Genomic DNA, 16,851 nt, shown 5'->3' on the forward strand with positions numbered 1-16,851 from the left:
TTACTATGAGGTTGAGCTCGTATATTTTGTCAAGGAAAAAAAATTATGATGTATGAACATGCAAGAAGAAATTGATGCTGCTGGTGCAAAAAAGGAAAAATGAAATGTGTTGCCCAAGGCTGGTAAATTTGCTAAGGCTTCCAAGAGATATGAAAAGGTTGTGAAGTATATCGAGTATGATTCTTCCTTTAGTGAGAAGGAGAAAAAATAGGCCAAGGCAATGAGGGGTGCCTAGAATCTGAACAATGTAGCTTGCAAGTTAAAGTTAAAAAAATACAAGGAAGCCAAAAAATTATGCACCAAGGCGTTAGAACTTGAGAAGAGTAGACAAATATTTGATAAAATTGTTGATATCGCTAAGAGGCGCATACTTCCATGGAACACCATGATTGGTGCATATGTACATAATGGTTGCATTATGGAGACATTGAGTAATTTTTCCAAGATAGTGGAGGACTCCCCATTCCTATTCCTAGAGATGCTGAAGAAGAAGGGTTTGAGGTCTTCTATAGGAATTCATTGATGAGTATGTTGTTGGTCAACTCAAGAAATTTGAAGGCAAGAAGCTTGTATTAACTAGTAACTACAAAGGAAGGATTGAAGCATAACCACATCTTGTGGGCAATGTGCTTTAAAGGGAGAGAGTTTGAAACACTTTAGTACATCTACAGGACTGGACCCAAGTCTTTGTGGGCTTTGGTTTGGGGCAATAAAGATTTAGAGAGTTGGGCTCAGTGGCTTCTATGGGCTTGATGGATAATGTTTTTTGCTTAGTTTTATTGCATTTCTTTATATAGGTTAGGGTTGTGTTAATTAAGCCTAGTTGCTTCTATCCCCACTTAGGTTTGTTTGCTATTAGTTTGGACTTAAAAGGTCCATGGCCTCTAATTAGCTTTCCGTAGGGTCTTTATGGAGTATATGTACTCAGTTGGAGAGTATAACAAATTAATCTGGAATATTATAGAATATTCTGTCTTTCTCTTATTTTCTTTTTCATTTCTTCTCACATTTTTCTACTCATTTTTTTAAAGGAGCTCCCATCGAAGAGAGCAAATCAGTGTTATCTTCATCAAGTTCTTGAGGTATGTTACACTATAGGTTAAAAACCTAAAATATTGAAACAGGCTAGAGTTACCAAAAGACAAAGAATGCAACTCAAACCTAGGCAAAATAAAGCTAAATCTTAGGTGAATGGGCTCGATAAAAGAGTGCATGGGCTAAAAAAATAACCCATTACATAAAATCTAATGCAAGGAAGATAGATTAGAGGGTAAATAAATTAGTCTCAATAAAAGAGACGATTTCGAATACAACATAGTTAGTGGATTACAAAATCTTGGTTGTGAGTCACGTCAAGTAATGATTTAACAACATTAAAAATCCAATAGAAACTAATTTTATGGGAAATCTATAAGATCTATAACGTTTTCATTTCTCCAAATTCTACCAAGAATTTTGATGGTCAATTATAATTTATAAGGATTCTCATCCAATGGTAATCAAGTAAACAAATGAATGACCTATTAAATTATTAAATATTGATTGAAATTCAGAAAAATTAATTAAAATAGAGAAATTAGTAGGTATTTCGAGAATGTAAATAATATAAAATTAATACCAATATAAGATAATATGAACTAACGCCAACTTGGCTTGATACTATAGTACCAAGAAATATAAAGCAAATAGGATAAATGCAGATATATCTTCGTTTGGAAATATAATTCATCTCAACTCATCAATACAACTTTTTTAAATTTTAACACAAAATATAATAAACAATTCAACTTTTTTAAATCTCAAAATAATAATAATAATAATAAATAATATTCTAATAATATTTTATCAACTCAACTCAACTCAACTCAACTCACTTTAACATCCAAACGCACTCTAAATTTAAATAAAAAATTTGATATTATTGAAAACATATTTACAAAGGAAATTAATTTTGAAGAGTATTGAAAGGAAATTGATTTTGGGAAGGGATGAGGGAAGGTAAGGGCATAAGAAAGAAAGGATTTTTCGAATCTCTTCCTTCAATTCTTCAGCCTCGTTTTAGGTTTGGATTGAGAAACTCTTCTCGTACAGTAAAGTCATCTTCAATCTAAACAACAATTACTTCTTTTTCATATTTTTACATGGGTTCACTAACGATAAAAAGGATATTGTGCTTTTCACTTTTCAGTCTGATTTTACTTTTACAAATGAAAGAGAAAACTCACTCCAGATGAAAGAGAAAGGCTCCTGACGTGATCACAATGTCGATTTTGTTAAATAAAAATTTGATATAAAATCAAATTAAAGTTAAATAAAAATATTAATATTTTTTATTATTAACTCGAGATTTTATAAAAGTTTGATATAAATATTTTGAGTTAATAATTTTTTTTTATTTAATTTGATTTTATAAAAATATTGTCATCTTATAATATTATTATGAATTATATTATAAAAAAAATTGGATATGTAATTTTAAAAAATATTATTACTTATTTATAAATAAAACAAAATTATTATAAATACTATGCAATTATTTATGAGATCCACATCTATCTCATCTCATACAATTTAAAACCATCTCATCTTATTTTTAATCCAAACACACAAAATTTTTAAAATCTATCTCAATTTATAAATTTCACTATTATTTATAAACTATTTCAACTCATCTCTTAATTTAAACGAGATTTTATAGGTATCGAAACAGTAAAAATATATAATAATATAATAATAGATAAGTCAGATAAAATGATAATTGACGAGATTGTTTGTTCATTGACTAAAACGATGAAATTAAATAATTGTGATTCCTTGATAAGATTTTTTATTTTAGTGCGTCGGCTGAAACAGTAAAAAGTAAATTATTGGGATTAAATAAGATAAAATTACTTATATAAATATTATTTTTATAACATATTATTTTATATTTTCACAACAAATTATTAAATACCATATATCCGCATTCCGAAATTATGGAATAATTAGTGGTTAAAAGGAAAGGAGTGTATTACATCCGCCTAATGATTATTTGCTTAAGCCCAAACCAGACGTTACGGATTACGGTTTCTGTCGCTCAATCAGACGGGTCTCTCTCTTCTTCAAGAATGGACTAGGAACTTGTCCCATCTCATCTTTGACTGCTAATCACGCGAGACAAGGAACAGAGCTATGATGTTGGAGCAGCTCTCTCCCACGAATTCAAGAAACCTTGTAGGACGCCTACTTCTGACTGCCTGAGGTATCGCTTTTTCTTTTTCTTCTACCTCAGCTTCAAGCGTTCCCAAAATTAGAGCTCAATCCTTTTATTTTTGTATTTCAGTTAGGAGCCAAAGGGAAAGTTTCAATCTTTGAATGAGAAAATGTGCTATGATTTCTGGGTGACAAGGAGATTGGGACCCTTTCGCCATCTTTCGTTTCTGAAACAATTTGTTAATTTCTAACTGAAATAGTGAAATTAGTTAATTTGGAAAACAATTCAAATATCATTATCTGTCAATAGAATGTCCTTCGCAGATCGTAGTTTTCAGGGTTGAAACAAGCCAAAAATCATTATCTTTAAGGTTGTATAGGGGCTTGTGCCACATACATTTAGCTAACATGTTCCGGGGTTATCCTGCTCAAACTCTAGTTTTCTGATCATACACGGCAACATTGACAAAGATGGGGGGGTTAGGTTGTCGAATTCTTGTGTGTGAACATGGCTGGGGGTATTGTAGTTCATAGGCGACAAAACTAGAGATGGGTTCAGAACAAAACTACCGGTGGAGCGTTTTCGATGGGGTTAAGGTCATTCCCTCAGCGCCGGAGTCTCTCCTGGCGGAGATTGATACAGCCATTTCTAATCTTGAGTATGCTCGGGCTACTGCCTGCCTCGATTCCTCGCCTTCGTCCATTTTAAAGAATAAAAGCAGCTCGGATTTCAGTCAGAGGCTTAAGTATGATGCCCGAATGGCGGATGAAGCTTATAGGGCGGGATGTGCAGCATTGGCTGCTGGCAAGCTCGACGAGGCTCTTCACTCTTTGAACATTTCTCTGTCTAAGTGTCCACCTGATAAGACTACTGCCGTAGCTAAGCTTCAGTCTCTCATTTCGCTCACGTCTCAGCAACTCCTGAAGTCTCCCAAATGAACTTCTGGGTACTTTTCTATACTCTTAAATTTGGTGAATTTCGTATGTTTATCTGTTGACTTAATTGGAAGGCTTTCTTGATGTTAATGACACGTCTTTAAGAACTGCTTATGAACAATGAACCCTGTGATTTTGATATTATGCTCAATTTACTTTCTCTTTCCTTTCCAAAGAACTAATTCGTTGATTCTTTCATACCTCCTTCTTCTTGACACAGCAACAGCAAGTATAGAAGTTCTTAACCATGGAATGGAATCTGATTTCTTAAGCAATTCAGCAATTTCCTTTTCCTTTTTCTCGTACCTCCTTCCTCTTAACAATGAACCCTGTAGTTTTGTTGTTTTGCTCAGTTGTCCTTGTTTCTCAGCATGCGGAAAATACAGAAGTGCTTAACCATGGATTAGAATCTGATTTCTTTAGCAATTCAGCAATTTCCTTTTCCTCTTTCTTTCCCCTTCCAAATAACTAATTTCTGGGTTTTTTTCATACCTCCTTCCTCTTAACAAAGCTTGTAGAACTATAAGTTCTTTACTTGATTCAATAATTTAAGTATTAGTTTATAATCTTTCAATTTAAACTAGCAATATGTCATGTTCAAGGTCTTCTATATGCTTCCATAATCCCACAATAAGAAGTTATGTTCTATTAAACAATGCAAACATTTGAGCAATTCAGTGAATCAATTTACTTGAAAATATAGCGAACATTAAGGGGAGGTTTGGATAGTGAGTTGAGTTGAGTTGAATTGAGATGAGATGAGAGTTAAAAGTTGAATAAAATATTTTTAGAATATTATTTTTTAATATTATTTTTGTTTTGGATTTGAAAAAGTTGAATTGGTTATTATATTTTGTTTGAACGTTTGAGAAAATTGTAATGGTTAGATGAGATGAGATGAGTTGAGCTGAGCTTTGTTGATCTCATAGTAATAAGGGTAAACCTTGTAGACTTAGGCTTCGTTTGGTACATAAACTCATCTCAACTCATCATTATAACTTTTTCAAATCCCAACACAAAATATAATAAACAATTCAACTTTTTCAAATCTCAAAATAATAATAATATTAAAAAATAATATTCTAACAATATTTTATCATCTCAATTCAATTCAACTCAACTCAGTTCAACATCCAAACGCAACCTCACTCTTATAAAAAGTACTCTGTCTAACCTGCCCACTTATTTCCTTTCTGTATTTCCTCTTCCGGAAAGGGTTGAAAGGAGAATTGGGAGTTTATTTCGAAACTTCTTATGGGGAGGCATAGGTGAGGATAAGAAGTATCATTTGGTTAGTTGGAAGAAGGTTTGTCAACCGTTGGATCGCGGTGGTTTGGGGATTAAAGATTTAAAGGTTTTTAATTGAGCTTTACTTGGGAAATGGCTTTGGAGATATCAATTGGAGAGCAAAGCTCTATGGAAAAATGTGATAGATGTGAAATATGGAAGTTGGTGGGGAGGTTGGTGTTCTAAAGTATCTAGTGGAGCTTACGGGGTTAGTTTGTGGAAATTTATTAGAAAAGGTTGGGATTCCTTCTCCAATAATTTCAGATTGAAGATGGGAGATGGAAAGAGGATACTCTTCTGGCATGATTTGTGGTGTGGGGATATTGCTCTTAAGCTGGAATTTCCTGCCCTTTTCAGAATTGCAAGGGATCAAAATGCAGCTGTCTGTGATTTGTATTGCAGTAGTAACAATAAGGTTGAATGGAATGTTATTATTAAAAGGGATGTTAATGATTGGGAGGTGGATGAAGTTAAGGCTCTGCTGGTTAAACTTTACAGCTCAAAACTGGACCAAGATAGAGAGGATTGTATGGTGTGGATTCCTGCTGGAAATGCTAAATTTTCAGTTTCATCTTATTACAGAATTTTGTCAAGCCATAGTAGTTGTGTATTCCCTTGGAAAAGTATTTGGAAAGTGAAAGTTCCTTCTAAGGTTGCTTTTTTCTGTTGGGTGGTTTCTTTGGGCAAAGTATTCACTACTGAAAACCTTAGAAGGAGAGGTTTGTTTATTGCGGATTGGTGTGTTTTGTACAAAAGGGATGGAGAATCTGTAAATCACCTTTTCCTTCACTGCGAAGTGACAAGATTCTTGTGGAACGAGGTTTTGAGTTGGACAGGATTACATTGGGTTATGCCCAAGGAAGTGGTCGATTTATTGGTAGGGTGGAAGGGTGTGAAGGGCTGTAAGAAGGCGATGAGTGTTTGGAAAATGATTTCTCCTTGTCTTATGTGGTGCATTTGACTCTAAAGAAATGGGAGATGCTTCGAAGATAGAGAATGTTCTTTGGGAGATCTTAGGGTTTTTTTCTTGAGTACTTTTGAGTTCTTGGGCTAAAGCTTTTGTAATGGTGGATAATTTTCTGCATCTGTTTTAGCTTTATGGTGGTAGTTTTCTTTTTTATTTCTAGAAGTTGTAGGTATTTCCTTTGTATATGTCCTGTGTACTTGTGCTTATGCCTATTTCTTTGAATAAAATTTATTACTTATCAAAAAAAAAAAAAAAGGGTAAACCTTGACTTAAAATGATTAACCTGGACTGTGGCCTTTGCTAAGCTGAGTACTCATCTCTCTAGCACCTTAGGAACTCCATAAATCTCCCTACTGAAATAGTTGTTACCATGATGCTTTAACATTGAGGTGTGATGTTTTAACTTTCTGATGCTACTTTGATTGGGAGATTACTTTGTGTTATATGAGATGTTTCTTTGAACTAGCTATTAACACACCATATGTTAATTTGCTTCCTGTTTAATTTATACTTGAATGGCACTTTGCCCGTTATTCATTTCTCTCTCCCTGGAATAACTTACTTTTTTTGGTATTTACGAACTTGATAAATTGTAGATGTTGGCTGTCAGATCTTTTTGTGAAGATCCCGTGCAATTGATTGGACAACACTTGTTGACTCACTGGTGGGAGAAAGATGAGAGGACCCTTAACACAATGGTGCAGGATCTAATTGCTTGAAGATATGGTTCGTTTACTCACCATTCAATTCACTAGTGGGAATCCTGTTTTGCTGCTTTTGTGGATATCAGAGTCAGACAACACACCAGCTTGACGAACTATTCTATATTTGGGGATTTATTGTGGGTACAGTTTGTAAATTTGTGATCCTGATACTTGGCCATTCTAGTACTGAAACAGTCGTGATAGCTCAGATCATAATGGTTCCTTGCATTCCTCTCTTTTATTAAATTTAGTATTTTGCAAAGATATTCCAATTATGAATTTTGATGAAATGATAGTTCTTTCATTTGTTAATTGATAGTAAGCTTGGTTTTGGTTGTTCCTATGATAGCAGTTCAAGCCTTTCTATTGTGTAGTAGAACCATCAACCAAGTGATACCCTGAAGAAGTGAATAACATGTCTTCTTGAGGAAATTCAAGTTAACTTCCAAGGCTAAAATAATGGAAGAGATGGACATTGTTGATGATCTGTTTCCAAAACTAGTCACTTACGAGTTTGACTACTGGCTCGTATTGCTGCAGTGTCCTCTCCAATCAATTGGGCGTTCTTCTGGGTGACTTTCCCTTCAAAAATCGGCTGGCAAGAAATCAGTGGATTGAACAATAAGAGATTTGTTGTTTCAGTAATTGGAATCACGTGGATCTAATGACAACCATGCCTCTTATCTAATTGGAGATTTATATAACCAATCTTTTAGTTCTCGGCTTTCCATCCAGCTAGAAAACTTTACGGTTATTAATGGAAAAAGAACCAAACTCACGAATGGGCCACTAGAAATCAGATTTCTTTTGTAACATTATTGAAATAAATCTTCTGTTCCTGTGGCTTCTTGTTTGAGTCTCGGTTTGGATTGGAAATTGATTTTAACTTATTTCATTTCATCGTATCATTATAATTTTTTTAAATTTTTACATAAAATATAATAAATAATTAAACTTTTTTAAATTACAAAATAATAATAATATTAAAAAATAATACTCTGATAATATTTTATTTAATTCATTTAAAACTATTTCAACTCATCTCTGAATCCGGCCAGAGCCTGGCATTATTGAAACCGTGCTGTAGTTGTCTTTTCTTAATGTCATGATAGTTGAAGACCCACCAGACCCACCAAACTTCATAAATGGAGGAAAAGTGTGCCACTGTGAGAGGAAAACGAACTAGTTTCCAGATATGGTACCGGGTGAACTGATCTCAATAAATGGGTTACATTTTCTTTTCTTTTCTTTTCTTTTCATTTTTCATTTTCTAAAAACTCCTCCTCTTGAACTTGTTTTCAGTGTAATTGAATTTCTTTTCCTTAAAGTCGTGAACAATTATTCATCGTAGGAAATTTGGTACAGAACTGGGGCGCAATGCCACATAGTCGCTATTGGTTTCTTTGTTGTTTTCCCCTTGAAATAATAACTTAAAACGGGAGGACTGTCATTTTTTAGCAAATTTGTCAACCAATCTTTGGGTTTAGGTAAAATGTCCAAGATCACCATGTCTTAAGGCTAAAGTGACCCTTAATAAACAACAAGCATAGACATCATCTGCAGGAAAAGTGGTGCTAATTAAAGATAATAGCAGTCTAAATCAGCACTGGAATCTCAAATGGGGGTGGATTGTAGTGTGATTTGTTGGAATGTCTTGTGCCCTTTTTACCTTTGTCTTTACACCAACGGATGCAAAGCAGTATTATCAGTAAGCTGCAAGGCCACTATCAAAAAAAGGCAGGTCAATTTGGACATCAACATGGTTGTGAATTGTATAAGGTTTTGGCTCTGTATATATGCTTTCATCTGACAGATAAACCCACAAACTCTACCCTACTTGTCTACCACCATGAGCGTCTTTTATCACGAGGATCCACCACCAAATTCTTCCAAGATATCCAAATTTCTCTCTGCAGCTTTGAAGGATGCTTTCTGCAACTGCCATAATTTTGGTGGACGGCTTCCGACTGCAGTCCGGGAAGAGGAGTATCCGACAAGTGACTTTGATGATGAACAAGAGGTAGTACTTACTATTCTCATATGCATATATTGTTGCATCAACGTTGTTTATAGCGGGTTTTGAGTTGATGTTATTAGTGATTGATTGTCTCAAAAGATTAAGCTGGTGGTGAGAAACGAATTTAACCAAATCGTTTATATTCTGACTGATATTTTTCCTCAGGTAGTTGTTTCAGCCATTAGAAGCGGAGCAATGGAGAAACTTCGACACAGGCCTAGCCTTTTGACGGATAGCTTTTCCTGGGTGTACTATCCGAGGACCGGAGAATTGTACATGACTCCCAAGGCAGCCAAAGGAAAAGAGAATTATGATGGTGATGAAGATGAGGATGATGATGAAAGAGAAGAATTTGTGTCTGCTGCAAGTTATTTCTCCTGCTGTTCCAGTGCTGTGAGTAGGGAACCTTTCTATTCCGTGAAGACCAACTTTTCACGTAGTTCAAGCTTGAATGGGATTGATCTTCCAGAGTTTTGGAGGCGCTCGATAATACAGGAGCTGTGCCATTGTGAGGGCTGGCCATTTGGTCTCTGCAGGAAGGCTGTGCTGCTTCCACCCCTACCTAAATCTCCCTCTGAATCCTGGTCATGGCGTAAAGGCACTAGAATTCTTAAGATGCCTTGATTTTCTAAGTTAATCTCTATCACTCTCTCCTACCACTTTTTCTTTCTTTTCATTTCTTTTCTTTGGGCAAAGGGTTCAAAAGAGTGACAGAATAAAGGGAGAGGGTTTACAGTTAAATTTTCTTATTCTTTTTTGACATTTCTCAATCCTTTTGGAATGATCCAGTGAAAATATCATTGCGTGCAAGCGAAATTCATTCCTCTGAATATGTTCTAAGAGTAATATTGTCTGCGATTGGATTCCCTTGAAAATAACATTTCTTGAAACAAACAGCCAATAGTAATTGAAGACTAGATCCTTTCGAAAGAACCAAGGAAGTAAAGGATTTGTCTCCACCCACATGTTAAGGAGCACGTAGTTTTCCTATCTCTTGTTAAGGGATCATGTCACTTCTGGTTGCCAGCAACCAGAACAAATAAAATACATTCTTAATAACATTTACTGTGTTTGGATGTTAAGTTGAGTTGAGTTGAATTGAGATGAATTGAGTTCTTTATTAATAATAGTGAGTTAAGATGGTAAAATAAATTTTGTAAAATTCACTTAAGACGAGTTTAAATGTGTTTAGATGTTAAAATGAATTTAAATATATTTATGAGAATTTAAAAAAAGTAGTAGGTCACGCATGTAAAAAGATGTTGAATTGAAAAAATGTTATGAGTCACACATGTAAAGAGGTTTTGAGTTGAGATGAGTTTAATAATTTAAAAATTAAGTGTTTGGATGTTAGACTTATTCTAAAATTAGACTGAACTGAATTGATCTTAGTATGGTCCAACAACCAAACAGGACTAAACCTTGTTTGTTTTCACAACCATTCTCATCTCATCATTACAATTTTTTCAAGTTTCTACACAAAATAAAATAAATAATTCAACTTTTTCAAATTCCAAAATAAAAATTAAAGTAAAAAAATATATTCTGATAATATTTTATTCAACTTTTAACTCATCTCATCTCATCTCATCTCATCTCATTTGCGAAAACAAACGAGACCTTAGAAGAGATGCTTGTGCCACAAACAGCCACTTTTGGTATCGTACAAAAGCTTAGGTTCACAATGAACCATAAGCCTTTGTGTTGCAGCAGGCAATTAGAACACAAACCTTTTGTAAAAACTAAACTCAACCTTTCAAACAATCACAAAACTTACTTTCTCCCCCAAAGTCATGCGCAAAATGCAGTATTAAGTGCCAAGTTAAACCAATTTATCAGAACAAGCATAATGGAATAGATCAAACTGACATTTCTTTAGAAAGAAATAGAACTGACAGCATCATGGAATCAGCTCAGAAGAAAACATTAGAAACACGATGCCGCATTGTTCCTTCAGTTTTAATTGACATCGATTACTCTTATTTAACTGCCCTAGAACCTCGACCATAAGGCGTTTAACGAAGGACTACACCAGCCAGTCTCCAGATATTGAAAAAAATTATTATAAACACAATGCTCACAATTACATCGAACTTGTCAAAAAACTATGGTTCTAAGCTCTTTGCTCAACATATGACCCAGAGAGTCCAGAAGTTCCAAGAACTGTAACCTGCATCAAGGGGGAAAAAGTTATACTAGGTATTAATCTACATGACCAAGAGCATCACTAGATTTTTTATAAAATGAAAGATCTAAAATTTGTCAACAAGCATCTACACTCATTGCGCTATATAATAATTTGGAGAAATGAAGCTTCTTATGGATACCAAACCATTGAATAAGTTCCATGGAGTACACAATTCAATAGAACCTATGGTGAATATTCTGACTAAAACAGTAAACTCTTAAAAGGGCAAGGGTGAAAGTCATCATTACCTTTCCCCAGTCAGAATCCAGGCCACTGCATCTCATCTTTAAGTGTATCATCTTTGTTCCCAACTCTGTCTCTACTTTCTTCCGCAAATAGGTCTCATCAGGCCCAAATGCATCCAAATAAGTAGTGTAGCGCTTGTGAACTGTATGAAGTGCATTCTTAAGCTCATCTGACAAGGGCTTTACATCCTACAAAAAATCCGAGAAAATCATACAACAAGAAATGGACAGCCAGATGAATAACAACTCCTCAACAGCTCAAACAGATTACAATACCTCACCACTCATTCCAATGGAGTCATCAATTTCCATCTTCAAATTCACAAGAATATCGCCAAATTCCTCAACTGCTTCAGCTGCACGAAAAACATTTGCCACGACCTCCTTACCAGTTGTGTCATCGGTGCTTTTAGACAAAGCTGCCTTCACGTCATGGATGACATGGCTGGGAAGCTCATCCCAACTATTAGCCATTAAATCCTTGAAAGCGTTGTAAAGCTTGGGGTCTTTTACGACTGGCATGTGACTTACATCTTCACTATAAAACCGCTTGCTTCCAATGCCCATTGAAAGAGAAGACAGGCAACCTGCAGATTTGCACCATGAGAAACAAGTTCAGAACACAAAAGCCATCTCAATGTTATAGCAATCAAATAGTGATAACAATTAAAAGCTAACACACTACACCAACTGTATGCAAATACGGCTGCAAATGTCCATATGCCGAGTAGGTCACACAAGTACCGCCATGAATAAATTATTCATGCCTCGTTACACACCACAAAAAATTTGTCCAAACAATGCAAATATAATTTTATTTTGTTAAGTAACCGAACCAAATATGGTAAAATCTATAACTTATGAGGGCAATGTCCGAGCCCTTGTTTATGAAGCTCATACATTCACATGCGCTGGAGATCAGTTTTATGCTATACTCCCACACATACATCTTTCCTTTACTGTAGAAAAACACAAGCTTGCTTGTCCAACAAGTTCAAACACACAAACACAACAATATATAAATACCATAACAGGACAAAAACAGCTACCCTAATACGTCAAACTCTTATTGAAAGGCGTCTGCATCCCTGGCAGTTTCTGATCTAGCATCGCGCATACAAAGAGGAATTATCAAGAACTCAACAATCAGGCGTTAAGTTAAAAGTTGAAGTACATATTTTCAAGGGATAAACTTTAAATTCGGATAACTTTTCTGGGATCAAACATATACCTTAACCTTAAGTGAATAAAGTAGCAGCATTGCAGGGTGGAAAAAATATCTAGGAATCAAAATGGGTTTAGGTGTCGAAAGCAGAGACCCGCTATACGATATCACGCAAAGGAGCTCCTATACATTCAGGTTTTTTTGTTTATTTAAACAGCCCAGAAATCATACGTGCGTTGGGTGTGAACACGTATTCATCTACCAAATACAAAGACTCCAAGAAAACTATGCCAAAAAATTTTAAACTTTTTCAGTATTTGTACTGACGTACGATCATAGGGAAAAACTTAGAATTCAAAGATCCGATTTCAGCAAACAGAATTTTCAAAAAAGACGGACATGACTCATCGGAATAATCGGATCAATGAAGAAGGCGAGAAGTACCAGAGAGGGGGCGGTTCGGAGAGCCTGAGAGAGATGGAGATGAGAGATTGAAGAGGCTTCGAGAAGTCTGGTGCTGGTGGCGGAGAAAACTGTGGCTGACGGCGGCGACATGGTAAGATCTGGAGCAAAGGGAGCGGTATAGCGATCTCAGAACCAACGTCTTATCCATTTGAGCTCTCTCTCTCTCTCTCTCTCTCTCTCTTCCTGTGTCTGTGAAGAAGAAAAAGGAGGAAGAAGAGGAAATGAGGGAGGCGAGCGACGAGCAGTCTTATTGGGCTTCAAAGTTGGGATCCGAAAGCATTGGACTAGGAAGAGGCCCATTCGGATTCAGCGACTTTAGATATTAGGCCCATTTCCTCAACTTCTTACGGTTCAAAAGAGGTATATATATCCTCTTTCGACAAGTCATAAGAGTATTAGTATTGGACTCATCAAATGAGTCAAATCTTCAAATTTTGATAAATTTGATTTTAAAATCACTGCATTGGATTCATCATATACACAAATCTGAAATTTTGAGCTACATGACATTCTTCTTCATCTTCAAATTTGAAGACTTACTGTTCATAGCTATCCGGATTATTTTATGCTTATTTGAATGTTGGCGGCTGGACCACGTTAAATGAATGTGTATTGAGACTGGCCAAACATTGTCGTTTTGATACATGAAGCTAAAAACAAAATGAAAAGTGTGCATTATACTGTTGCTCAAATCACATGAATTCCTAATTTTTGGTTGAAGATGTGTCAAGCTTTTAAGTTTGTATTTCATTAATGGCATTTTTTGTAAATAGATTAATGGCAAACTTGTAATTTTTTAATTGATGGCAAAGTTGTAATTTATAGTTTATATATAAAGTTAAGTGTTTACGAGAATCGAGAGGATGCAGAAGTAAAAAGTAACTTTACCTTTCCTTTGAAGTTACAAGCTATTCTAGAGAGAAATGAAGGGGTTTTTTCAAATCTTAGTTTTATCAAGATCAAATTGGAGCTTGAGGATATGATCAAGTATATTTTATGGTATGGTTTCGTTAGAAGATAATACGAAGAAGCCAATTCATATTTTGTGCGGTGATCAATGGATGTAAGTGATTGTAAACTCAAGTTTTTTTATGCATTCTTCAATAATAAAGACTCCTAGGTTGTTCCTGCCGTAGATGTAGACCATTAGGATCGAACCACGTAATTTCTTATGTTGATTTCGCATTTCTTTAATTATTCTTACTTTTATTTTTGATCTTGCATGAGTATATACTACGATTTCAGATTTTCTAATTAATTTAAATAGAAAACTAAACCGATCACGTTAATCATATATTTTCTTGGGATTTAGTTGTCTGATATTCAATATTAAATTGCATATTACAACTAGTTACGTTAATTTAGTTTTTTGAGTATTTGTTTGTGAAAGGCTGAAATTATAATAAGTGGTATCAAGAGCTTTGGTTCGATGGGGACTGTAAGGTTCAATATTTAAAAGTTTGATGGAAAAAATGACTTTTGACTGTGGAGGATCAAAACAAAAGCCCTTCTCACTTAACAGGGTTTCCAAGAAGCTTTTCTTGGAGAAAAGAAAATGGAATTTATTGAAAAGAATGATAAGAAAGAAATCTTGAGAAAGACTCATAGCACACTCATTCTTTCTCTCAGAGACAAAGTTCTGAGGGAGGTAGCCAATGAAGACACCGCTGCTGGAATCTAGTTGAAATTAGAGAACCTCTACATGACAAAATCTCTGGCCAACCGACTGTACAAGAAGACGAAGCTCTACACATTCAAGATGTCTGCATGTATATCGATTTCTGACCATTTCGATGCTTTCAATAAAATTATTTTAGATTTGGCTAATATTGATATTAAAATTGACGATGAAGATCAAGAAATTTTATTGTTGAGTTCTCTGGATAATTTTTATACTAGTTTGAAAGAGACCATGATGTATGGGAGGGAACCACTGACCTTAGATGAGGTTTATGCCGTATTACACTTTAGGGAATTACAAGCCATGTCTGAAATAAAATCTAAAGCTGAGGAGGGCTTGACTGTGATTGAGAGAGCTGAAAAAATAGGTCAAAATGGAAAGAACAGTAAAAACAATGTGAGTGATAGGTATAAGTTTAAAGGGAAGCAATTAAAATGCTTACTGTGTCACAAAGAGGGGCATTTCAAAAGAGATTGTCCTAATAAGAGATCTAACACAGGAAATGGGTCTAAGGAGGAGGGGGATGCCTTGGTTGTGAGTGATGGGTATGAGAGTGCCGTGGTTCTAAAGGTGTCCGAGATTGATTCAGGATGTTCTTTTCACATGTGTCCTAATAAAACATGGTTTGAAACTTTTACTAGTTTAGATGGGGGGTTTGTGATGCTTGACAATAATAAGTCTTGTAAAATTTAGAGTATAGGGTCGATGAGGCTAAGGCTCCATGATGGTATTGAAAAACTCTTAATTGAGATTAGATACATAGCTAAATTAAAAAGGAACCTAATCTCACTAGGTGTGTTAGACCAATCCGGGTATACTTTTAGATCTGATCTGGATCTTTGAGGGTTGCTAAGGGTTCACTTATCTTGATGAAATGAGTCATTAAAAATGGTTTGTATATCTTCATTAGGAAAACTGTTATAGGTGAGGTTCCTTCTATCCTAGAGAAGGGTGAGGATAGGGTTGTTCTATGGCACAAAAGATTAGGTCTCATGAGTCACAAAAGACTTTTAGAACTCTATAAATAGGGGTTGCTAGGTGAAAAAAAGATGAAAAATTTACATTTTTGTGAGGATTGCATCCTTTAAGTTTTAAAACAACCACTCACACTACAAAACAAACTCTGGACTATGTGCACTCAGACCTTTGGGATCCAGTTAGGGTCAACTCACATGGAGGAGAAATTATTTCCTCTCTATAATTGATGACTATTCCAGAAAAGTGTAGTTGTACATTCTTAAAAATAAGAGTGACACTTTTGAGAAACTCAAGGAATGAAAGAAATTGGTAGAAACTTAAGTAGGAAGGAAGGTTAAGAAATTAAAAACTGATAATGGGCTTGAATATCTCTCAAGTGAATTTAATCAATTCTGTAAGAAGGAGGGTATGGCTAGGCATAAAACAGTAAGGGAAATCCTTCAATAGAATGATCTACCCGAGAGGATGAATATGACCATATTGGAAAGGGTTAGATGCTTACTGTCGAACTTGGGACTTCCTAAGTCTTTTTGGGCTGAAGCTGCCATAACTGTAGTCTATTTAATTAATAGGAGTCATTATTCGGCCATAGGGTTTAAGACTCCTCAAGAAATGTGGGTTGGAAAACCTTCTAACTATGACTACTTGAGGGTGTTTGGGTGTGTTGCGTATGCTCACACCCGAACTGACAAACTGGAACCAATGGCTATGAAATGTATATTTTTAGGGCACCCTGAGGGAGTAAAATGGTACAAGTTATGGATTGATGAGCTAGGGATACAAAAATGTATTATTAGTAGAGATGTGGTATTTAATGAACATGAAATGGCTCGAGTGAAAACTAAAAGACTCGAACCCATACATGATACTAACCCTGAGAGGATACATTTTGAGATAGAGTAACGTGACAATAATTTGAGAAAATTAGAAGACTAGAATGCTGAAACTCAAACTTCCACTTTAGGTGATAAGGACCAAGGTGGAGTTAATTCATACAACTTGGTCAGGGATAGAAAAAGGAGGGTT

The 16,851-nt window shown here is 35.2% G+C and overlaps 2 protein-coding genes and 2 long non-coding RNA genes across 4 annotated transcripts; 2 read left to right on the forward strand and 2 right to left on the reverse strand.

Moving 5' to 3' along the window:
* Nucleotides 1–3,023: 3,023 nt before the first annotated feature.
* LOC121242938 lies at nt 3,024–7,398 on the forward strand. The gene is made up of 2 exons (XR_005936008.1): nt 3,024–4,139; nt 6,979–7,398. It is a non-coding gene; the product is annotated as an uncharacterized LOC121242938 (long non-coding RNA).
* Nucleotides 4,951–6,776, reverse strand: LOC121242939. The gene is made up of 2 exons (XR_005936009.1): nt 6,646–6,776; nt 4,951–5,071 (listed from the first exon to the last, which is right to left on the reverse strand). It is a non-coding gene; the product is annotated as an uncharacterized LOC121242939 (long non-coding RNA).
* Nucleotides 7,399–8,823: 1,425 nt separating the features above from the next.
* Nucleotides 8,824–9,927, forward strand: LOC121242937. The gene is made up of 2 exons (XM_041140958.1): nt 8,824–9,106; nt 9,269–9,927. Exons 1-2 carry the CDS (start codon nt 8,936–8,938, stop codon nt 9,725–9,727), a joined length of 630 nt encoding a protein of 209 aa, XP_040996892.1. The 5' UTR covers nt 8,824–8,935; the 3' UTR covers nt 9,728–9,927.
* Nucleotides 9,928–10,950: 1,023 nt separating this feature from the next.
* Nucleotides 10,951–13,387, reverse strand: LOC121243217 (succinate dehydrogenase subunit 5, mitochondrial). Its single transcript, XM_041141299.1, has 4 exons — nt 13,146–13,387; nt 11,813–12,123; nt 11,540–11,725; nt 10,951–11,273 (listed from the first exon to the last, which is right to left on the reverse strand). The coding sequence occupies exons 1-4, from the start codon at nt 13,312–13,314 to the stop codon at nt 11,217–11,219; spliced, it is 723 nt and encodes a 240-aa protein (XP_040997233.1). The 5' UTR covers nt 13,315–13,387; the 3' UTR covers nt 10,951–11,216.
* Between the last annotated feature and the right edge of the window lie 3,464 nt (nt 13,388–16,851).

The sequence above is a fragment of the Juglans microcarpa x Juglans regia genome, chromosome 8D, assembly GCF_004785595.1.
Source record: "Juglans microcarpa x Juglans regia isolate MS1-56 chromosome 8D, Jm3101_v1.0, whole genome shotgun sequence".
NCBI classification, from domain to species: Eukaryota; Viridiplantae; Streptophyta; class Magnoliopsida; order Fagales; family Juglandaceae; genus Juglans; species Juglans microcarpa x Juglans regia.